The 25,165-nt window shown below is 42.6% G+C and overlaps 1 protein-coding gene across 6 annotated transcripts; it reads left to right on the plus strand.

Annotated features, from left to right (window-relative positions):
• Positions 1-831: 831 nt before the first annotated feature.
• CDHR5 (cadherin related family member 5) lies at positions 832-25,029 on the plus strand. 6 transcript variants are annotated; one of them, XM_079995942.1, is made up of 16 exons: positions 854-1,052; positions 2,213-2,391; positions 3,743-3,793; positions 4,435-4,527; positions 7,072-7,170; positions 8,365-8,475; positions 9,364-9,531; positions 10,931-11,021; positions 13,203-13,297; positions 15,194-15,400; positions 16,303-16,419; positions 17,232-17,304; positions 18,499-19,002; positions 19,141-19,215; positions 23,185-23,327; positions 23,853-25,029. In XM_079995942.1, exons 1-16 carry the CDS (start codon positions 974-976, stop codon positions 24,393-24,395), a joined length of 2,628 nt encoding a protein of 875 aa, XP_079852068.1. In that variant the 5' UTR covers positions 854-973; the 3' UTR covers positions 24,396-25,029. The 6 variants fall into 6 exon arrangements, with proteins under 6 accessions (XP_079852072.1, XP_079852068.1, XP_079852067.1 ...); XM_079995941.1 differs by having other exon boundaries at positions 18,499-19,215; XM_079995943.1 differs by lacking the exon at positions 19,141-19,215.
• The last annotated feature ends 136 nt before the right edge of the window (positions 25,030-25,165 follow it).

The raw sequence follows: 25,165 nt of genomic DNA on the forward strand, positions 1-25,165 counted from the left end.
CAAAAAGCACTTTAAAACATGAAAATATTGGCACAGCATAGGACAAACAAACGTAAGCCTTACCCCACAGCACATATTAAGGCCTAACTACAAAGTAATGACAAAAGCATTCCCTTAGGAAAAGATTTACTATGAAAAAATAGTAACAAAGTCTCCTAACAGAGAGGAAACTTTGCTATGCTGGATGATCACAAGCACTGTAATGACCTTTGCACCCTATTCTGATAGTCTTGCGGAAAGAGAGAGAGAAGAAATGATCTGCTTCCCTGGCACAGAATTTCAAAGCACTTCACAGTTGCTATGATCTAAAGTTTGAAGATCAGAGTGAGATTCACAGTCCCTCTCTTTGGAGATCTCCTAAATGAGAAATGCTGAAGTTTCCCCTGCAGTTTTGCTGTCGCACTTTCTTTTTCTTCTCAAATATGTTACTAAAGGTCAGCAAAGGCACTCTGCACATGCCCAGAGCAATATTCATCTTTGTTATTACTTTATGAGTTCTTGGGGCTTAGCTTGGGTATTAAAAACCTGTGAATAGGTCCCTGACTCTCTCTAAATGGCACCACACTGCCTGGTTTCAAGCATTGTTTGTATATTTTTGACACCCTGTGTAGCCCATTCAGATATTTTTTGGAGAGCATGTGTGAAATGACTCGCCGTCTTTCATTCTGTAAAGTGGCCCACCCTCTTCTGTTCAGCATCACCCTTGGTCCTAGCCACATGCAAGTGTTACGTAATGCGTAACAGCAAAGCGGGACCATCCACTTATCGCATTCAGGAACTGGTAACAGTAAGCAAGTCATAAATAAGTGAATCAATAAGCTAGGATGCAAAGGTTAAACGACTGTGTCAGCTCAGTGTCATTTGCCACATTATTTCCTCATGGAACAGTGAAAGAAGATACATTGCAACAATTAACGAAGAAAAGTGGATGGTCCGCGTTCCTTAATTTTTGGATTTCTTTTCCATCTGCCCAATGGCTTTCTTCAGGCAGTCCTGTACCTGGGTGCTTTTCCTCTTGCTGTCAGCAATTCATGTTCAGGCACAAAATTCAGGTCAGTATGTTTTCTGGGTAAGGGAAAAAACTTTGATTTGGGTTGGTTTGGTTTTTTTAATATAAAAGGATATACCAGTAGAAAAACAATTACTACAGGTGGCAGCACAAGCTGGTACCTGTTTCACTAGAAGTATGTCCTACCACATAGGACTCTTGGAGAAGTGTGCCTTGGATCACAGCGTATTCCAAGCCTAGGTTGTAGCATGGTTTGGTTCCTGTCAGACAGAATCTATACTGTATAACCTTTCTAATATTCTAATGAAAGATGTATTTTGTAACAGACCTCTGAAATGGCCAAATTATCACACAGGCAAGAAGGTGGCCATTTCAAAAGAAAGGGTGTGTTTTATTGTTAATTATCATTTGAATAATTGATTTATAATTAATTACATGCACAAAAAAAAATAGGGGTGCGCATGGATGAGGTGAATGATGGCACTTTTTTGACTATGATGTCTGGAGTTCACTTAAGAACTGGAAATCAGATAAAGGAATTAATGATATGAAGAGGAATCCTTTTACACGATGTTGGGTTTGTCCCAAATTATATGGTTATAAGATGTTGGCAAAGTTAACTATTTGCTAACATTTGAAAGACTATACCTTCACATGCCTATATCTAGATATCAAGTGGATAAGAAAGCTTATTAGGCAGATTGTCTTACACCTGCCTGTTACTGAGTTCAGGGGTGAATCTGCTATGAAACTAATGAAGCTTAAGGCTTCAGGGCCCCCAATCCTGGAGGGGCCCCAGAAGCAATTTAAGTCTACATTGCTTAAAATCTTTGGGTCTAGTAGACCCAATTTGAGTCACATGACTCAAACTTCTTCTCCTATATTTCAACAATCCCAATGTTTGAGAGTCAGTAGCACAGATGTTGTAAAGGTGTGTGATCTGTTGTGGAACAACCCCATTGAATAGGATAAATGGGGTTACCCAGACCTTGCTGCTGGTTGCAAAGGGGCCCCCATGACAGTTCAAGCTTCAGGGCCCCCAAAATGTAAGTCCACCACTGTCTGAGTTATATGATATTTCCTATATATTTGTCCCAGACAAATTCTTGGACTAGAATACACAAAGCACTAGTTGATCTTATGCCTTCTTTTGACTAAGCTTGTGCTTTGGGAGATTTAAAATATTGTCTTTTGTTTCACTAGATTGTGGTGTGCAAGATAAAGTTGTTAATATCCAAGAGAATAATCCTCCTGGGGCTTTGATTACCAACATTAACGCAGCTGACGGTGTCACAGTAAGAATTAACCCATTGGTATTGAACGGTGACCAGTTTGAGATTCAGAACTCACAACTGCTCCTGAAAAATTCAGTGGATTATGAGGTAATGAACTGGTATGAAAAAGATGCAGAAATATGGCTGGGGGGTTAATAGCATAGAATCAGAGAATCTTAGAGTTGGAAGGTTCCCCAAGGGTCATCGGACATTCCTGAAATGCAGGAATCTCAGCTAAAGCATCTATGACAGTAATGGTAGCCAGTCAGACTCCTATCGAGAAACGTGGTAAGGTGAGGTGGAAGTGAATCAGGGCAGTACAGTCATAACCTGAATATAGCTATCCAAATATTTTAAAGCTATTTAATAGCCTTAATTAAAACATTGAAAACAAGTGCCTTGCAAATGTCCATTCTCTCTGAGCTTTTATATTCTTTTGGCCAGAGCAGTGTAAGGCAAAGGACTTACTTTGTTGCCTGAGGCAACAGACAAGATGGCTTCCCCTCCCTGTTCCATAAAGTGTTCCTTAAAGTGGTAGATATGCAAACAGGCTTTCTACCTGGCAGCATACGTCATGTGATAGATTAAAGCCAATTTGCATGCCATCATTACATGCAGGTAATGCTTCTTAATTTGAAGGCTATGGGGTATTTTCAAGTGTGATGATTAAACTGCCTCTGAGCACCTCTTTCACTCTTTATGTATGTATGAGATAGTTACTAAACAGAGAACTTAGAGTGGAAGAGAGGCTTTTGTAATTCAAACAGGAATTCTGGTCAATGCTGGGGGTTTTTTAGTCACATTATAAACCTATTTGGGCAAAAAACCTTTGTGTGAAAACTACCAGTAGTGATTCTTAGTACAGTGGTACCTTGGTTCTCAAACTCAATCTGTTCTGGGACTCAGTTCGACTCCCGAAACCATTCAAAAACCATAGTGCGGCTTCCAATTGGCTGCAGGAGCTTCCTACACTCAAGCAGAAGCCGCTGAAGTTGCGTCGGACATTCAGCTTCCAAAAAACATTCACAAACCAGAACACTCACTTCCGGGATTGTGGCATTCAGGAGCTGATTTGTTCAGGAGCCAAGCCATTCGAGAACCAAGGTACCACTGTATAAACATTTGCTTAGTTTATTCTGATGTATGCCATCCTAACAGATCAGGATAGGCAAAAATGTTAAAAACATCTAATTTTTTATTATTATTTCACATATCCTCATGGGTAATAATACTTCAGCCATCAAATGCTTGGGTGAACAGGAATGTTTTCATATTCCTCCTGAATGTTAATAATGATGAAAGCAGATGTACTTCAGGAGGAGGGCATTCCATTAAACAGGGAGCCACTACCAGGAAGGCCCTGTCAGGCAGCACCAAGAGCTAAAATAAAATAAAATAAAATAATTAAAATTGTGCCACAAAAGCATGATTTAATTGAAATCATTTGTTTTTAATACAGGTTTCAACAGCGCTAGTTGTAGAACTACAGTGCTTCAGAGCGGATATAGTCGTGAGTAATATCTGAAATGCTACTTTGTGTTGTTAGACGTTGCAAAAACATAGTGGGAGACACTTCTCTGCAAGGTCATCTAGGTCCAGAGTTTTTCCCCAAGAGAACCACATTCCCTCAGCAACTAATCTGCCAGGGGCTGCATGCCAAGTGTAGGTGGGGCTGAAGCTAATGGTAGACATGGTCACACACACCCTCTATCTCTGATACACCCTTTGCCTCCTTCACCCACTTATCTTTCTCTCCATCCCTTGTCAATGGCATGCCAGGGGTGGGGCCAGTGCTCCCCCCCTCCTCAATTTTGTTTGATAATTTCAATTTTCGAAAAACAGGTGTATTGTATAAAAAAAATGTCAAACACAAAACACTTGGAACTGCTAAATTTATTTTATTTTAAATTGCAAGAATAAGTAATGCAACATATTTGAATTCAGTGGTACTTGCTTCTGCAGGCATGTATTGGGTTGAACTTTTCGGATTATTGTCATTTTCAAGCTTAGTTCATGTTTGAAGCCAAGACGGCCACCCAACATTCCTTTTTTAAAAAGACCATAGTTCTAACATCACCAGCATCACCCCTGATTTTCAGCATTTCAACAGTCAATCAGTTACTAACATTATTCTGCTTTGCTCACCACCAGGTAAATAGTATTACTGTTGTAGTGAACATTATCGATGTGAATGACAACCCTCCTGTGTTTCCAGAAACCAACATCACCGTCAGTGTTCGAGAGGTATGATGATGATGATGATGATGTCTCTGCAACAAGTGACAATGGACTGTAGCTATAATTCTGATAGAACCATAATCTTGGGAAGAATAAAACCTTGTATAAACATTAAAATACAAATATTAAGCATAACACAATGAAATAGAAATGATAATTAACCATAACATATTATTGCTGTTTCCAATTTAATTCCAAAATAACAAACAAATATCCAAGAGGGTTAAGAGAGAAATATAGATTACAACTCTATTACACTATTGAGCTCACTAAAATATTTTCTTTGAAGCAAGTTCATAAAAACTGCTCAAACAGTAATGTCCACTTTGTTAGCCATAGATACAATTGTATGCAAATTAATGCAACCATGGGGGGGGGGGATATAGAAGATGCCAAATACATTTCCACCCTCAGGTCCCCTTCAGTGACTAGTTACAGTGCACAATGGATTTCCAACCTCAAATCGAGAAGTTCGTTCAGAAAATAGGAGTAGCTGTTCATTTTAAATATTGGGTGCAATGTTTAATCAAACTGTTTAAATAACTCTATCATATCCCAGTTTATTTTTATTTAGCAATATTTCTAAAGGGATAGCATCCTAATCTGGTACTAGTATTATAAAGAACTCATATGTTGTAGTTTATAATGCCGCCTACTTCCTTTGCCAGCAAAATCATGTATCTGCAATACATGAGGTTTTACTCCTTTATTTAATATAAAATACAGAAAACTCTTCTTATAGCAATTTAAACATGAAAAGACTAAATGTAAAATTAGATAAAGGTATCCCCTCTGCAATAAAGTTATTAATAGTCAAATGCAAGCTTCTCCTATTCTGACTGAAGGGAACAATAACTCTCATTTACATTAGATAAGATCCTCATCATTATCCCACACAGAATCTCATCACACTGAATCTTTAAAATGATGAAGCCAAACACATTCAGTTTTAAAATACAATGCAGACTCCCCTCTGCATGTGATAACTTGTTGTATGGTTCTATTCCATTGTGCCTTATGTTAAAGGTAAAGGTAAAGGTACCCCTGCCCATACGGGCCAGTCTTGACAGACTCTGGGGTTGTGCGCCCATCTCACTTAAGAGGCCAGGGGCCAGCGCTGTCCGGAGACACTTCCGGGTCACATGGCCAGCGTGACATCGCTGCTCTGGCGAGCCAGAGTCGCACACGGAAACGCCGTTTACCTTCCCGCTGGTAAGCGGTCCCTATTTATCTACTTGCACCCGGAGGTGCTTTCGAACTGCTAGGTTGGCAGGCGCTGGGACCGAGCAGCGGGAGCGCACCCCGCCGCAGGGATTCGAACCGCCGACCTTTCGATCGGCAAGTCCTAGGCGCTGAGGCTTTAACCCACAGCGCCACCTGCGTCCCTTAACAGTGCCTTATGTTATAAACCATTAATTCTCTCTCACTTAGTGCAAGGTAGAAAGAGGCCAATAGGGGGATTGGTGAAAGACTAGGAGTGGGCTGGGGAGACCTGACTACAAATCCCCACTGAGCTCATGGGGTGCACTCTCTTTCCATCTAACCTGCATCACAAGGTTATTGTGAGGGGAAAATGTAGGTTGAGAGGAGAGAACTATATGCTGCTGTGAGGTTTTTGTAGAAGCAACAGGATGCAAATACAGTATTAAAAATGGAAAAGCATATGTCTACGTGTCTCTGCATTTAGTATAGTTCCAGACTAGATGTGAGGCTATAAGTATATGAACAAAGTCAACACACACATTTTGGGGGGTTAAAGGTAAAGGTACCCCTGCCCGTATGGGCCAGTCTTGACAGACTCTAGGGTTGTGTGCTCATCTCACTTAAGAGGCTGGGGGCCAGCGCTGTCCGGAGACACTTCTGGGTCACGTGGCCAGTGTGACAAGCTGCATCTGGCGAGCCAGCGCAGCACACGGAACGCCGTTTACCTTCCCGCTAGTAAGCGGTCCCTATTTATCTACTTGCACCCGGGGGTGCTTTCGAACTGCTAGGTTGGCAGGCGCTGGGACCAAGCGATGGGAGCGCACCCCGCCGCGGGGATTCGAACCGCTGACCTTTCGATCAGCAAGTCCTAGGTGCTGAGGCTTTTACCCACAGCGCCACCCGCGTCCCTTTGGGGGGTTATGTAAATCCAAATAACAGCTGAGGAGGATCCTGCACAGCTTCCATAGGCAGGAATGGAAGTATTTTTTTAAAATGCCAACAGCAGCTTAGGAGAGGAAAACAGAGACTCTGAGGTGGGAGGTTGTTAAAGTCCACGCCTCACGACACCATGGTCCCCAAGACTCCTCAGGTTTCCTCATCATTGCTTCGCATTATAAGAAAAGAATACATGTCAACTGTGGTCCTTTTCATTTTGGCCCAGGATTCTGCAAGGAACTAGTTGTTCCTTTATTCTAGATTGCATTTGAATGTTGTGCCCTACTTTGGTTCTTCTGAGAAAATTGTGTGCATGTTACTTATCTGCCTAGTAAATTATCTATCTGCTGTAAATTACATGTGACAAAAAATAGCTCAAAATGATGTTCCTTTTTTCGTTTTGTTTTTCAGGATATAGCAGTGAACACGACTGTCGTGCCCCAGGCTAATGTAACAGCTAAGGATGCTGACAAAGACACAATATATTACAACCTTACAGCAGATCCACCAGTTAGTATATAGTTGAGTGGGGAGTTAGTATAGCCCAGGCATAGGCAAACTTCGGCCCTCCAGATGTTTTGGCCCACAGCTTTCATGATCCCTAGCTAACAGAACCAGTGGTCAGGGATGATGGGAATTGTAGTCCAAAACATCTGAAGGGCCGAAGTTTGCCTATGCCTGGTATAGCCAGTGGTGCAGACAGGTAGTTTTACTGGAGCTCTTTCAGTGGAAATGTGTATTTGTTCACTTAATTCAAAACATGCTGAGTTTGAGGGCCCTCCCATTCAGGGCTCATCTGGACTTCTGCTTGTCCCACCGCTTTCCCCCAGGGAAACCCAATGTTTACCGTCGAATCCGAGCAAACATCAGTTGGGGTTTTCTCCAGATTGACGTTTGCTCCGATTTAGAACTAAAGAGCAGGTTTTCTGAGGGAAAGCAGCAGCGCAAAGGCAAAACCACTCAGACCCACCCAGGCCTGCAAAGCATGGGAGAAGCAAGAAACCAGTCAGAGCCATGCTTTCTAGGTATGGGACAAGCAAAAGTGTGAACATGACTTCAGTCTATGGAATGGGGCCCCGAGATTCTGCTCCAAAGCCCGGCACTTGCTTCTCCCATAGCTGCAGCCCTGAATCCAAATAAACATAAAACATTATGCTCTCTCTCTCTCTCCACTGTTTTACTATCTATGTTACCTCACTCCTAAGCTTCCAGCCTACATTGCTCCAATTGCTTCCACCCTCTCTTTTTCTGTGGAGGATGGGGACCCTACTCAATTGGTGTCTCATCCCCAGTTCCTTTGATCCTTTGATGTCCTAATAGTCCATTAGCCCAGGCTATCACCTCACACCAGAGGCTAGTCCTGGCTTAATTAGCTATTGACACATCACAGTAAACATGACCTTGGCATCATTAGCTTTTGATGCATGCTGATTCCAGAAAATTAGAAGTGTCTAACACACAGTTAAAATACACATGGGTCGAGCATAGTTTTCACACTCTAAGCCTTAATTAAAAGGATTTAAATGAAAACTCCATTGTACCAATAAGAAACCAGAGATCATATACTTTCCATAACCCAGTCACCTCAGGTGTCGAAACATGCAACAATAAGCAATACCTTTGACACTGAACAGTGTTTTTGAAATGGCATTAGGTTCCATATCTGTGATGAAGAGTGTGTCACCATCTCTTCTTGTCTTCTAGGTAGGACTGGAGTATTTTAACATTGAAGGAGTTAATAACCCGCAAATTTACTTGCTCAAAACCTTGGATTATGAAAAAATTAACTACATGCAGTTTGTCTTATATGCCATGGTAAGTTTTATCATGAGCAAAATATGTGTTTATTTGCAACTGCCCTGCTGCACATGTGTTTCCACATTCACCAGATAAATGCCCTTGTGCTTTTAGGGTTGCCACTGGCAATCTTGACAATTGCCAGGCCCCCACATCCCAGAAGTCTGGCCTAGGAATAAGAGCTCTGATGCGCGCACACTGTTCCTTGCTCTGCAAATGATTTCTCAGTCATTTCAGTGCAGAGATTCAAATATTTAAATAAAAGTGTTTGCAGAGCTTCCCCCTTCACTGAAATGCGTAAGAAAGATCATGCTGAAAACATACTTGTTTACCCAGGAGTTTCCTGGCCATGAATATTGGCTGCTGCATGCGGCCAGCCACTGTGGTTATTGTATTATTGCAAATGTTATATCATAACAAATTGTGTCCTTTTTTTTTTTTTTTTGCACTGGGTGGTATTCAACTAAGGGCTTCCAGAACAGTGCAAGTGGGGAGGCAGGGAGGGATCGTTCCATCTAGCAACCCCAAATGCTTGCCCTGGCTGAACGACTGCCTTATCTCAATGTTGAATTCCTCCCACTCTTTTTATTTCTGTACATCGTATTCTGTTTTTAACTATAAAGCAGTATGCCAATGTTTTAAATCAATCAAATCGCACATTGGTGCTGGACAATCAGTTTCCAGCAGGGTGCAGTCATGACCTTTGATCAGAGGTATTGCCTTTAAATGAATTTATTTAATTTGGCTGGTATGAATCAATGCAGCTACTTGAACTCAGAACTTCTGACAAGGGTAACCTGCCCTGGTGGGTTTTGCAAGTATAGTGCTAGGGATTGTTTTGGTGCTGCTGTTATAATGGACATGTTCCCATTTCTTGTTTTTGCCCTTCATTTTTCTTTCATATAGGATGGGAAGGCCGGTGAAGCTCCACACACAGCCACTGCAACAATAACCATACATATCCTACAGGCTGACCGGAGACCTCCCTGGTTCCAGCCATGCACTACTTTTGGAGGGAATATAATGTGCATCAACAAGGGCTACGCTGGCAAAGTCAACATCTCGGAGAATATGGTATGCACAAGGAACCCTTAGGCTGTGTCCACCCCAGGATGCCTCACTTATTTTTGCTTTGCTCCTCTCGGTCCCTATAGGACTCTTTTTGTCTTTGCAGTCTATGGACTCAAAGATCAGCCCAGGAGTGCCCTGGAACTAAGCACCACCTCTGCCTGCCGCATCAAACCCAGAACAGAATTGGTGCCAATACCAAAAGGGCACTGGCTATTCCTGAGAAAAATAGCTGGGGTAGAAAAACTTCTATTCAACATTACAACTTTTACAACACAGCTAAACACACTTTGCATGAGGCTCAAACTACATCTTTGGTTCTTGCCTCCACTTTCCTTTAACCCATTGCAGTCTGTGGCAAAGATGTCTAAGCAAAAAAACAGCAGACAGAAGCTGTTTTGCCCATTCCCTCCTATCTTAAAAAAAAAAGTTCAAAAACATGCCCTTGTTGCTTTTTTGCCCATGAGGGAGAAAGAAATGGGCTCCTCATATCTTTCCCCTGTGTCTTTCCTTCCACACATGAAAAGGCAATTTGGGGAGGGCAATACTGAGTCGGGGAAAGTGGCAGAAGGGGGAAGGGTTAAGCAGTCAGCCAAACTTCCTGTTACCTGCAGAGAAGCCTATTAGCCATGTTAGGGCTGTTGCTCCCAAGTCTTCTGCTTCACTCCAGGTCAATGCCAGCAAGTCGAGGTTTGACTCCAAACAGCAACACAATGAGGAGTGTGCTTTCATACAACAAGCAGATTTTGCCTGTGGTGGGTATGCTATGAGCAGCCTACCCCTTCCAATAAGCATCTTCTTACACATAAGAAATGGCAGTGACAAAACAAAACTTCTACGTGTCATGAAATTAGCTTCTACTACCAGGAAATGGGACTCTTTTTGTTGTGGCTGCCACTCCTTTAGGCTACAGTGGCTGCTCCTGCTTATGGACTTGTTGTTCGCTAGGAAAGTAATAATCTACAATTTGGTATGTAAGCACACAGCTTGCATTGAGGCTGGAGGCCACATGCAAAATGGCAGGTTTAATGTCAAACTTATTAGGGAACCTCTTTAGCATGAGAGATAGAGAGCAGCAATGATTGCATGCTGGTGTGGGGAGCAAGCATGGGGGTACACAGCATCTTCAACAGGCCAGGACCTCCAAAACAGCCAGAGTGAATGTAGCCACATCATTATCATCATCATTAAATTTATATCACTCATATGTGAAAAAGGCTTTGTCCAATTCATCATCAGCCAGCTGCAACATCAGCTCTATAATTTATAATTTGCTTCAGATATGTTGTTATTGTAACATCTTGTTAACTAAAAGCCAGACTCGTAACGGCTGAAAGTACCTGAAAGTGAGCAAATGCTTTGATTTCTGGAAACATCTGAAAATGATTTACCTTGTTTATTGCAGAATGAGTCTTTGGTCTTGGAGCCAGGACCCCTCTATGCTTTTGATGGGGACAGGGATTTGAATGAAAAAGTAGAGTATGCAATTGCTGATGGTGAGTAGATTACTCCTACCCACGGGGGGGGGGGGAGTTTTGGCTGCCAACATTTCCAGGAAAATCAAGGCTTAGTTAATAAATCCCTGTGTAGCCTTTTGAGTTTCTATGTGTTCTAAATAAGCTACTCTATGCGGCAGGCACAGGTGCGTACACACACACACACACACTGAGCCTTGTATCCCAACTGGTAACATGGGTCAACAGCTACATCCAGCCTTGGGACTTCCGGGTCGGCGCCATCGTCCGAATGGCGGACTCCCTCCGAGCTCCGGAGGGAGTCGGCTGGGTAGGGGTCGGGTCCTGCCGTGCCGGCGACGCGGGGACCCTCAAAAACCATGGGCGGAGATGCCCATGGACTTGGTGACTCGGCGGGCACCGTTTGCGCCCCCCCGACCTGCGAAGGAGCCTTTTTAAAGGCTGCGGAGCGGGTAACGGGGGGGTGTGGTGCTGTGAGTCCAATGCTTCCCCTGCCCAGCGAAGCCGCATGCCATTCGGCGGAGAGCAACGACTTCTTCTTTGAAAATTTTGGATTTGGACTAAAAGGAACAACCCGTGAGTAAATTGATTGGACTTAAAAGGGAAATTTGATCTTTGAATTTGGAGCGAGCGGGGGGAGTGCAAAAAGGAAGTCCGCCCCCCCCCTGTTGTAGATGGCTCAACGCAAGGATTTGACAACTAAGATCAAGAGATGAACTTGTTTACCTGAAAAAAAAATTTAACTTCACGAAGGGAAATTACAATAATTGTGCTGGAGGAGAAGACTGATTTGTGGGAACTAAAATGCAACCCCCCCGGGAACCGGGAACGATCCGCTATGAGAGACTGGTGAAGAGACACAGAAACTTTGACAGCTGTCAAAGTAGCTGTCAAAACAGGAAAATAAAAGAGAACTTTGTTACGATGGCTTTGCTGGTTAGATTTGTTACAATTTGGACATAAATTATTGGAAATAAAGGCAACAAGTTATTTGACTTTTGGGTCTGATTTTGAAAGAAATTAAGTTACCATATTCCCTCTAGAGGGAGGCTGGGACATTGCAACAGTAGCAGCAAGTGGAAAAATACTATGAATTTGAGCAGGATCTGTTATCTCTTGGGAAAGTTGCAAAAACGAAGCATTATTTTGTCTACAGAGGTTTCTATACTAAAGGAGACAATGGATTTATCTATTGAAGAAAGGAAGGGACTTGACGCAAGTTATGTTCCTGAATAACAAAAGCCTCTGTGGAGAACAAGAAGTTTCTGAATTAGAAGGTTTCTGCAGCAGAACAGGATAAAGCAACCTGAGGAATAAGAGCTGGACCAAATTTGAAGCCGGAGTATTTGGAACATCCAGACTTTAAAAGGACCAAGAAATAGAATTTAAGTTAGACTCTTAAACATAGAGGTCTGGATGGAAGAACAATGACTTTTTCTGAGAGTTTTTTCGAGATTGGACTTTCTGAAATTAAAAGCTATCAAAAGACGGCAAAGTGGAGTTGAGATATAGACGTGGATACACCAGGCTGGCAGTAGACAATGGATGAACTTTGGGGATTGGAACCGGGGAATGGGGGGGGGAGATTTGGAATCCAAAGGCTGTAAAATTATATATTATTTCTTTCTTTTCTTTTTTCATGTTTATTGTTTGAAAATAGGGGAATTCGTGGAAGGGAATCTTAGGGAATTATATAAAATATAAGGAGAAATGGTTCATTAAGATAAATAAGATAAATTAATTTGGAATAAATGGGTTATTTAAAATTACAAATAAGGTTTTAAAATTTGGGGTAAGAATCTGTGGAATCAATTTAATGGAAATGGAATACAAGAGGGGGAGGGGGGGAGTCCGGGAAAGATGCCACTGAAACCAAGTGTAAATCATATTTGTTTTTTCTTTTTTTCTTGCTATCTTTCCTTTTTATTCTGGAAAATTTTTAATAAATATTATTAAAAAAAAAAAAAAAACAGCTACATCCAGCCTTGGATGTGATGGTATCAGAGCCATGGGCGTAGCCAGGATTTATTTTGGGAGGACAAAACTGAGCTATCTGCAACACAATCACTCAGTTAGTTAAGTATTTTTATTTATTTACTTGATAGGGGGCAGCTGCCCACCCCACTCCCGTGGCTACACCCATCCCATTCTTTCTTCCGGTGACCAGAAGTTCCAATTACTAATTTTCTCAAATTTCATTAGGAAATGATGACACGTTCTCAATAGACAAGGATTCTGGGGAAATAACAATGAACAAGACTGTTAACACTCTGAAGACTTTCACGTTATATGTTGTGGTAAGTCTCTTGGTGATCTGTGTTGATCAACTCCTAGCTGGAATACGTGTTTACCAAGGAGAAAAGAGCTAGCTCAGCTTCCCTCAAACTGGTGCCCTCCAAGTGTTTTGGACTGGCATGGGCTGATGGGAATTGTCATTCAAAGGATCTGAGGGCACCAGGCTGGGGAAGGCAGAGCTAGGCTGTGAGAAATGTCTTAGCCATTTATTAGATCAGGGATGGGGAGTCTGTTGCTGTCCAGATGTTGTTCACAGCAAGCATGGTCAATGGTCAGGGATGGTGTGAGTTGTAGTCCAGCAACATCTAGATGGCCTCTAGTTCCCCACTCCCACATTTACCGGTAATCCATGATAAACTGGATCTAATCCTATAGGCCTTCAAGGATGAGCAATCTCAGGCCCACAGGCCAAATTTGGCCTGCCAGGCCTCCCTATTTGTCCCACAAGACCATTTCCCCCAGACCATGCTTACCTGCCCCACACCTGATATCATCTGCTGATGGGTGGGGACTTCAGGCCTGCTGGGTTCAGGTGTACAAGGCAGCTTCCTGCAGAAAGTGAGGCTGAACTGCCCACACATCAGCTGAATGTGTGCAGTTTTGAAACCAGTGGTTTTGAAAAGTACAGTTCGCTATCTTGATTCAAAATTGTGTCCAAACATAGACAAAACCCTGCTTCTTGATCTCAGGAACCATTATGCAAAATTTGCATATGACCATGTTATGAGTCTGGGGCAGGGTAGGCTTGTATGCTGAGAGACCCTTCTAAAGCCTGGATCCAGCAAGTGTAAAAATCTAAGCAAGGATTCAAATTCTTGGAACAGCCAGGCTAGTTTCCCGATGAGGTAATGGTCTAAGTTTGGATTGTTATGGTAACAAAGGAAGTGGCTCTGTGCCAGACAGCAAATGGGTGGGGCTCCCTTCCTCAACTCTCTGGTAGTTAGAAATACAAATGCCAAGCTGGAGAGTCGAGTTATGTGTGCTAGAAGCTAGAACCTGCAAGGTTGCAGGCTGGGTAGCGGGGGGAGACAGAACTATGCTTGATTTCTATTGGAACCCAAGGTTATGGCTACAGTAGAAACAAGACCCTTTCTGGAGGTCTTAATGGTGTTGACCCATCCATCATAGGCTCAGATTGTACATATGTGTGTGTAAACAAACCATATATCATAAAGATGCAACAGTCTCCACTGTCCCTCAATCAAAAGAAAACAGGAACCCTGGAACTCCTGAAATCTTGCAGTACTTGGAGACTGGGATGGCATGCAGCAATATCTTAAGAAGTGTCCAAGTACATAGGGTGGTATTCAAGGACAGGGTGCCAACTGTGCAAGGATATCCTCTCATGAAATGAGGTCTCCCCCTCTCCCTCCCCTATACCCTTCCAACTCTACAGCTGGAACTCTATGATGCTATGAAACATGCCCCTGCCTTGGAACAGATTCAGGAATCCCTAGAACAGAATTAGGGTGTGCACAGATTTCTCCTTGTGTTAACAGATCATTCTCTCCCGTGCTATGTTGGATTCTACCCACAGTGAACAGACAAAGAAACAGCTTCCCAAAATATGTAGTAGGAGTTCAAGTGCTTGGTTAAAATGTTGCTCACCTCAGTTCCTTAGATTAAGAAATGTAGGCTACAAAACTGAATTTCTACATTTTTGGCAGAATGCCAAAAGGGACAATCCTGTCCCCTCAAGAGTCTACTAAAAGGTGAAGCACTCCACACTCGGTGACATTGTAAAAGCCAGTGGCAGAGAGTGGAAGAAAAGCTTATCATCCCAGATCTCAAGCACATACTCCACCCCTACCCCGTGCTTACTTTCTATTAAGTCATTTTGCATGTTATCCCTTGAGGAGAATGACTGTTTTTGTGCTTCTTGCTCTGTCTTTTTCCAGGCTTTCCAGACCAACAATCCATACAGATATTCCCAAACAACAGTGGAAATCAAGGTTGTGCGTAGAAATGACCACAAGCCGTACTTTGAGAAAACCCTTTACACAGGAACTGTGTCTGTGGGCCTGCCTGTTCCCAGCCTGGTCATGGAGGCTGGGAAACCTTCAGTGCCCCTACGCATCTTTGCTGCGGATGATGACTTCACTGATGTATGGAATTTTAGATGCCTTTGAAGGTCATTGGGGTGCCGGGCAGGGGGAGGGGGGCAGAGATGTTAAGATACTAATAATGATATCAGATATGGTTCCTATATGAGGTTCATGCGAGTTAATGCATGAAGGGTTAGAACGACCCTCATATCTCTTTTAGCATTATGATCTCATCTCTGTACTTGTGCAAATCTTCAAACCCCTGATCTGCATATGACCTGCCCACGTTGCCTCTCATTTACCTGTCTACAATGAAATAAAAACCACCTGGATCAAGCAATCTTTTGCAGGCACCAAAAATAAAATAAAAAAACTGTCATGAACATTAAAAATTAAAAATTATTTGGTCAAATATTTATTTACATTTTATGCCCTCTCCTTTCTTCCATAATGGAATGCAAGGCAACACAACACAACATACATGGGGTTCCCAGGCCATTTCCCAGCCAAGCTGAGCTTTTACAGCATAACTGTATCACATGCCCTGAGATCATGCCCTGGGACCATTTTCAATTTGGACCTTTTGTCAAATAAATAATGCTCTGAAATTGCGTAGTTCAGTACTTCCTGATAAATTTGGAAGAAGTGGTACAGTTTATTTAGTTATTTTATCTTATTCTGTGTTGAAGGGGTTGCAGAAATGAGGATTGGAAGGGGGGGGGGCAGATACATACCCTACAACCTGGAGCAAATAATCGGGGCAGGCTGAAAGGAAACATGCTGAAAGTGTTGACAATAACAGAGAAGCCGATACAAACAAGTCCACATCCAGGACATTGGCACTAGTGACTAGGTGCATATTGCATAGCCAGGGTGGGAATGGGGTGGAGAGCATAGGGGCAAATTGTTGTCTGGCTTCCATGTGCTTAATTAAAGTCTATTTTTATATTCTCCATTCACAGAAATTCAATCCTGATATCAAATACCAAATCCAAAACAGCACGAATTTCACAGTTACCGTAGATGGATTTCTCCTGACTGCTGTAGTTTTGGATGTGGCCTCCACCATCACCCTTTTGGTAGGTTATCTTTCCCCCAAAATTTGAGTGCTATATTAATTTGATTGTAATGTCTGATGTTAGAAAAAGGCACCAGAGGCCCCTTTAAACATGGGCTGCTGTCATCATAATTTCTCTCACTGTTATTTCTCACTCCAAGAGAGTCTGGTTGGTCATGGATAATTTAAAGTGGACAAAAAAACCAAACAGACAGATGGGAGCCAGGACACGATAGTTATTTACATTCTGATCAGAATCACATTTGTTTAAAAAATGTAACAATATTAGCAATATTTGTTCCAAACACTTTGGAAGCACAAATTAGGAAAGATTATGTATCTTTTATTAGACCAAGTTCTGCAAGCTTTTGAAGTACACAGTCATAGGTATATATGTTAAGATTTCTGTGTAACTCAAAAGCTTGCATTCCACTGCACCAATAGAAGATTGTCTAATCTTCTATCCTACCTATTTTAGGTTGCTTTTCATAATAAATAGTGGCCTTGCTCTATTTGAATGCTGTTGTGAGGATATTTTAATGAAAGCAATCAACAAAATGAAAGAGGAAACCCTTTCATCCTAATTTTATAAGTGTGTGTGTAGGAGTCATAATTGTGCTGCCTAGCTTCACACTCTTGCCAGACCTATCTGTGAATTGCATATGTAGACATCAGCTGTATGTTCTGCAGAACTGGAGTGTATAGATTACACACTCCAATGCACAGAAGCTTGAACTGTTCAGAGCCCTTAACTAATTTAGTGCCTTCATAAATGAATTGATGGAATAAATGTGTTTATGCGAAGGGTTAACATCCACTTTCATGTCTGCACAGGCTATTGCTAATGACACAGCTACTCTGCAAGAGGACAGCACCCTGATAACTGTAGATGTCAAGCCTTTAGAAAGTAAGTTAGCACATACAGCATAGATGAAATATAAGAATCACAGATACTGCTCAAAAAGACTAAGGCAAAAGTCTGCTTCCAGATTATCTCTGTTTGGGGTGGGAGGCTCAACCACATACCAACAAATTCAGTTTACATATTTAAAGTGTTGTGTGTGTGTGTGTGTGTGTGTGTGTGTGTGTGTGTGTTTTCTTGCTCAGCAAACATATGTTCAAAACAATGGGACATACTGTACTGTCATAAGGAAAGTGATAGGAATATGCAATGGAAAGTGCAGGATAATAATTGCTTTGCTCAGCCAATGTAAGAATAACTACTATTTTATTTTATTTTATTTTATTTTATTTTATTTTATTTTATTTTATTTTATTTTATTTTATTTTATTTTATTTTATTTTATTTTATACGTGTCACCCATCTGACTGGGGTGCCCCAGCCACTCTGGGTGGCTCCCAACAGAATATTAAAAGCATGATAAAGTTTGATACATTTAAACTGTACCAGGTTTACCACTGCCTTGCCCCTACCTTTCTACCTCCTGGTAAGCAGCAGTAACACAACCAGCCAGAGGTCAGGGGAGCGCTGCCACCCCACCATGCCATCCTCTTCTGTTTGATGTGATGTTGTATAACGTCCCTGCAAACAAAACAGAATGAAGGTTCAATAAATATGACATTATATAGCCACCCCAGAAACTTTGTACAAACCAACCAAGATTAATGCTCAATTAACAGGCCATCTGGAAGTTACCTCAGGGAAGGCATGTTGTGCTATATGGCTTAAGGGACCTTAGCCTTATTCTTGGCCCAGCAAAAAATCAATAGCAAGCCTGAAAGCCTAATTTGGACAGTCCAAATGTGCCCTTACAAAACATTTGGTCTGTGATTTTGGATCTGAACTAGTCACTAACCCCTTTTCCTAGCATAAAACTAAGGGCATAGGTTTTCTTTGCCAACAGCCACAGGAATCTGATAAGATTACCATAGGGTTCTGATAAAAGACCTGTTGTCATGATTTTGTCTATATGGGATCTATAAAGGTTCACCATCTAGGGGCTGTTACAATATTGTCTCCATTTTATAATGGTTTTGAGCCTTAATCTGTGTACATTTCATATGAATAAGGTGTTCAGTTTCTTAGTGTAAAGATACAACACTGAAAAATAACTAATACCATGGCCTAATGCATTTTCAGCTCCAACCATTCTTCCTACAGCCATCACTACCACAGGGGCAGGGACCACTATTTCAGATATTTCAGATTTACCACCTGGGACAATCACTACTCTTCCTATAACTCCTTCTGCAAGTACAACCAGGAATACTGCCATTACAGAGAAGCCTGCAACAGGCCCAACATCTGACTCAGTCATCCCTCCTTTTGTAACTACAACAAAGTCTTCCATAATCACAGGTAGCACTTTAGAACCCCAGACCTCCAGTTCTCCCATCACTGGGATAAGCCAAGCAACAGATAGGACTGATGAATCTACTGCTGAAACAACTTTTCAGTCTGGAGTAACTGAGCCTTCCATATCCACGGCAACAGGGGGAACGGTCCAAACTGTTACTTCAGCTTCTTATCAGACTGGAACCACCACCACACATCCCATAACAGATATAAGCCCAGCAACAGATAAACGGTCGACTGCAAATACACCTTCTCAGGCTGGAACTACCACAAAGCATCCCATAACAGGTGAGAGTCCAGCAACAGATGATATAGGGCAATCTACTACTAAGGCACCTCAGACAGAAACCACCAAAGTAACTGATACGACTGTTTCTTCCACTGTTCCAACCCCTCTCTATAATGGAACAACCACCTATACCACAGGAGATGCAACTAGAACAACCACCCTTTCGATAACAACTTCATCTTCTGGCAACCAACCGACGTCCATTCTACCAGGTAATTCATCTCATAGACTATCAGAACCTGTGTCTCCTCAAACACCCACCACCACAAGTTGTCCAAGACATAGAGTAAACGTGTTATTCAGAGGCAGACTTTACTTCACACTTGTCACGTGGTTTGGTCCTGCATATGTTGTTTTCTTTCACAAATAGCCAGCGTAGGGGGTGGGGACCCATGATACACAAGAATGGTGGCTTTAACAGTCCCTTTTAGAATCTGTCCCACCCAGCGGTCGTTATCCATCAATAGAAGAAAGCTTCTTGAGATTGGTTCAGGGAATTGTTGTTGGAGAAGTGTCTAGGTCTGGGGCCTAGGCCATGACATTAGGTATTACATGCAGGGATCCCAATACAGCTAAAACTGATTGTGAAAAACTTGAAACAAATGCTTACTCATGGCTTACTAAAATTCTGCTCCTTTGAATGGGGCTTAAAAAAGGTAAAGGGCCCCTGACAGTTAAGTCCAGTCGGAAACGACTCTGGGGTTGTTGCTCTGATCTCGCTTTACTGGCCGAGGGAGCCGACGTTTGTCCACAGACAGTTTTTCCGGGTCATGTGGCCAGCATGTCTAAGCTGCTTCTGGCAAAACCAGAGCAGCACATGGAAACGCCATTTACCTTCGCGCCAGAGTGGTACCTATTTATCTACTTGCACTTGGACGTGCTTTCGAACTGCTAGGTTGGCAGGAGCAGGGACCGAGCAATGGGCGCTCACCCCGTCGCGGGGATTCGAACCGCCAACCTTTGGGCTTAGTCATGACTAATTTTAGCTGGATCAGGGCTAGGGTGGCATCAAAGTGACTAGAGATAGTGTTGCTCACACTATTTCTCTGTGTAAGGTAAGACCACTATACCTCCTGTTGCGTTTGAGAATTGGTTCACACTGAAGTAGTAAACCTGTGTCTGGCCTGTACCATTTCAGGTGGGGAAGGGGTGGGAGGAGACCCATGTGACTGAATGTTCTGCGAGACAGAAGAGGCTCAGGCAATGAATCCTACTGGAACCTGGCAGAACTAGCCTAGCAGGAAAAATAGCAGGGAGTGTGTATGGGTTGGTCAGGTAGGTTACCAGGGGGAGGGAGTGGACCAAAGAGTCCAGCTGGTCAATGCAGAGTCTATTAGCTCATGTGGCATGTTAGGTCAGGTGTGCCCGGGTGTGAGGGCTCACCCCCTCCCATTCGTATTGGGCTTTGCCCTAGAATTCAAGCCTGGGATCCCCTGCATGTGAAACATGAGCTATCCATCCCAAATAGGCCTCTTCCTAAAGCCCCTGAACCCCTGATATGTGTGATGGGGTGTTGGGGAAGTAGGTGGAAGGCAGATAAACATCCCATATGTGTCTAATGCTTGGGTGTTGTGTAGAACTGCATGCAGTGCAGGTTTGAGTATGTATGTATGTATGTATGTATGTATGTATGTATGTATGTATTTAGCATGCAAAAGATGAGTGGTTCAGTAGGGTCTCTCTCCCCCGGGTGGGGCTAAAACTTCCTTCTCCTGCTTCTTTGGCGTGAACTCCACTGGAAGCTGTTACTGTTACTGTTGGGGCTTCATGAGATGTATTTTTTGCAGATAGAGCAGGGTGGAATCCAGTTAAGAATGGGTAAGAAAAGAGGCAGCAGAAAGCAACATATTATTGACAGGTAGGACAGAATGTGCCAGAGACTTTCAAAGTGAAATAACAGGGGCAAATGAAGTCATAGAATGGTAGGCGTGGAAGGTACCCTAAGGGTCATCTAGTCTAACCCCCTGCAATGCGGGAGTCATGGTAGCTTTCAGAGAAAGAAGGAAAGCAGTGTCAGGAATGGGCATTATACCTTTCTGGAATCCAAGGCACAATACATTACCCATGGGAAAACGTAATTCTTCCGCCATCAAGGTGGCCCATTGCTATCTGAATGCAGAGTGGAAGAATGTAGCTGCATATCACTGCATATACACCATACATCTAAAACACATGGCTTCCCCCCCCCCACTCCCCCAAAAATTATGGTGATTGTGGTTTGATTCAAGAACTACAGTTTCCAGGATTTGGTGTGTGCATGTGTGATTTTAAATGTATGGTGTTTATTTAGCCTGAGTCAAGGGCTGACATCAGGAACACAACCCCACTCTTCCAAGGCCTGCGTCATTTGCTGACCTTTGAAATGTTTTGTTTTCCATAATCCCCCCCCCCCACTCCAACTTCCCTTCTATAGGAGAGAGGAAGGAGGGAAGGTAGGAGGGCAATAAAGTTTGCAGGCTATTGAGAGACTGGTTTCATTTAAAAAATTAATAAATAGAGGCTGAGCTCTCCATTGTTGTATCACTCAAACACAGGAGCACTCCTTTTTCTCTCTTTAAAAAGAGGGACAGTGCCAATCCCCCGTGCCCCACCATTTTGTGGACCTGTTGGCAGAGGCCGATGGGAACTGCAGCTCAGCAACATCTGGCGGGCCAAAGGCTCCTCATACCTGCTCTAACCCACCATGGTTTCCGCCTTTGGCTGACTGGCAGTGGCTCTCCAGGGTCTCAAGTTGGGAAGTCTTTTTGGACCTTGCTGCTGGAGAGCCTTAAGTTGCATTTCAATTGGGCCCTTCTGCCTGCAGAGTATGTCATTTACCACTGAACTAGGCATCCCGCTTCTCCATTTTTTTAACCAAGCCACCCTTCTGGCTTTTGCTCTCTCCAAAAGATTGTTTTATTTTTAAAGAGGAAAAAAGCCCTAATTTAATAAGTAGCAAGAAATAAACCACATCGGCAAAATGCATTTAAAGTGGCAAAACAATTGTAACATCATCAACAACAACAACAACAACAACAACAACATTTTATTATTTATATCCCACCCATCTGGCTGGGTTTCCCTAGCCACAAGTGCGGGGGGGGGGGAGTTGGATATTGTCTTGGAACTTAAGGTTCCAGAACAATAAAAAGGGTCAATTTTTAAATGGATTGATTGGGTTGTTTCCAAAAATGGCTTCTCGTGAAGTCAGCTTAAGCATTCATGTAATATATCATTTTTTCCTAATTTAGTTAGCAAGCAGTATCTTGATTCCAGCACTTCTGAAGTTGTGTGATATTGGCTGTTTTGAGAGGTGAAGTGCTAATCCTTTCACTTCATATTAATGATAAACTCTTAGAAGTAATAGAAACCTGCAGGCAATAGTCAAAGTCCACGCTGCTGGAGATTACAGACATGAAACTGATAGCTGGTCGCGGTTTTACTAATCGCCACAAAGCTTTAAAACGATAGCTTGGTAGTTAATAGAGATGTGAAGTGTGACATGAGAAAGGGCAAATTCCTACGGCAGGCAAATCCAAGTCAACCTAAGAAAACCCTGGCATGTGTTTCCGATTGGATAGAAACTTGGAGCGTAGCTATCTGCTGGTGACTAGTTCAGTGTTAGATACATTAACTGAAATGCTAGGGATACTTTTATATATATTGCATCATGGAATCTGGAAGAGACCATCAAGGAAAGAGGAGGAAGTAATGACATTGCAGCCTCCAAAACCTGTTATCCACACCCACCTGTCTTACACCTTAAGTCTTATATTGACATTCAGGAGGATGTCCCCTCGCCCAATGATTTTTTAAAATTGTTTTTCATTTAAGTACAAGAACAGCACCTACGGTAACTACAGTAACTTGTTCAGTGGTACATTCTTATTAAGTTCCATATGCAGTACATAGTACGCAAGCAGTACATTTGTTTACTGTATGTATTATCCATTAAAGTAGCCTCTCCACAGAGATTGTTGTTCTGAGGATGGAATAAAAGTATCTATTTATAAAAGAAAAGGAAGGAAGGAAGCCAAGTCTCCCTGAAAGTGCCTACCCTTGAAGTGCCTTTAATTACCCTTCTGTGGCAAGCAAGGCATGCCAATAAAGCCACATTCCAAATATTATTTAACCAGATTTCAATGGGGATTTCTAGAGATTGTTTCCAATATCAGGCTATTGTTTTATGTTTTTGTTTTCAGAACAGAGTTGTCAGTACAGAACAGAGGACATGGCTGCTGTGGGCACCACTTTGGGATGTTTACTGCTAGTCGCATTAGTGCTGCTTGGACTGGTCTCCTACAAGTATCACAAACTAAAACAAAGATATGGAGAAGACACTGAAGTAAGTGGACCTTTTGCTATACATTGATTTTGGAGTGAGAGTACAAGCCTTAGTTGTGAAGAACTGCAGTGCAGGAATTTGTGAGCTTTTATGCTTTTATCATGTTCTAACGATGGCCAACGACAACAAAAATACCCAAAGAAAGATGAGAGCCGTATGCAATGAGTTGTTGGAAAGTCACACCTGTACATCAGTTACAACATCACACAAGCTAGTATGTTGAGCTGGGATTGCAATTTGTCAAGCAGAAACAGAAGGAAAAGTTGGTGCTGCCATGTGAGCATCAGCCACTACACAACATTTGTGAGTTCTCAGCATATTGCATGAAGCATTTGTATGTAATATGTAAATATGTAAACGTGGCAGACATACTAAGCAGAAATGAATAGTGTGATTTGGCTAATCATTAGACTGAATTATACCACAGGGGGATTAGGCCCAATCATTTCCAATGTGGGTGATCCTTCTCTAGACACCTCACTTCCCTTTCCATCAGTATGAACCATAAATGTCCCTCTTTTGCAGTCTGTTGCAGGCTTGATCAACAGCTGCATTGAAAGCAATGAGAAACCTAACTCAGGTGGAAAGGAGGATAAGTTGCCAGCAAGTGTGAAGTCTGAAGACGGCAAACCGGATGCAGAGAAGCGGTCAGGCACCCTGCCTCCTTTGGAGGAGACAGTGGGAAGCAGCCAGGAATCAGCAGCTTCTGAAACGAACAAGGAAGGTGAAGAAGGCAACGGGGAGACAGACAGTGAAAAGGAAGTAAGATCCATCCTCACTAAAGACAGAAGGATGTCAGACGATGGCTACAAAGCAGTGTGGTTTAAAGAAGACATTGACCCAGAAGCTAAGGATGATGTTTTGATGATTGAAAATGACAGCGATACAGAACAGAAAGGGAATGAGAGTGACAGTGACAATGCTGATGACCAGGCTGGTGACAATGAAGTTGGTGATGGTGGCAGAGGTGGCAGTGACAGGTCCTTAACTCTAGGAAGAGCTCAGCTCCCAGAAATTGATTCTACTGATGATCTTCAGGATACAGAAGGAGATGGTGCTTTTTTGTAGGTGAAATATTGTCCAGGATTCTGTGATAGAGCTGACTGTTTTAAACTATGTTCTGACCAAGCTTCTGCAGCTTCTTCCTATGACCTCGGCCAATTAATGAGCAGCATTCACCGGGAAGGGCAGTGTGCAACCTTGTCCTCTTGGTAATATATCACACCTTCCCCAAGCATAAAACTGATAGATAACAACATCTTACGGAATTGTTAGGATCATTCAACTCAAGCATGATAATTAATATACAGCAGCCAGGACCAACCCAAAACAGTTTGATCCCTGAGGCAGCCAATTCAAATGGAGCCACCACCTTCCAATGCGAAATAGGAAGTGGCTTGTAGAAGATGTGCCTGTTATCACCAGCATAGTGAGCTCAGCTAGGGTTGCTGCTAGTTTACTTCTAAGCAATGGCTGCTGTTCCACTGGTGCTAATCCTGCTAGTATATTTGGAGTCATAGTGTTCAACATAGAGATGTCCAGCTTGGTGGGATCAATGTGGCCAGTCATCAGCAAAAGCCAACATCTGGAAGAAAATAATAATAATAATAATAATAATAATAATAATAATAATAATAATAGTTTCATTATCCCCCCCCTCACCCATCTGGAATAAGCTCTTTAATGAGCAAAGCTGGGATAGTATTTAAGTAAAGGTAAAGGTACCCCTGCCCGTACGGGCCAGTCTTGACAGACTCTGGGGTTGTGCGCCCATCTCACTTAAGAGGCCAGGGGCCAGCGCTGTCCGGAGACACTTCCGGGTCATGTGGCCAGCGTGA

This window comes from Podarcis cretensis, assembly GCF_951804945.1.
Source record: "Podarcis cretensis genome assembly, chromosome: 1".
Taxonomy (NCBI): Eukaryota; Metazoa; Chordata; class Lepidosauria; order Squamata; family Lacertidae; genus Podarcis; species Podarcis cretensis.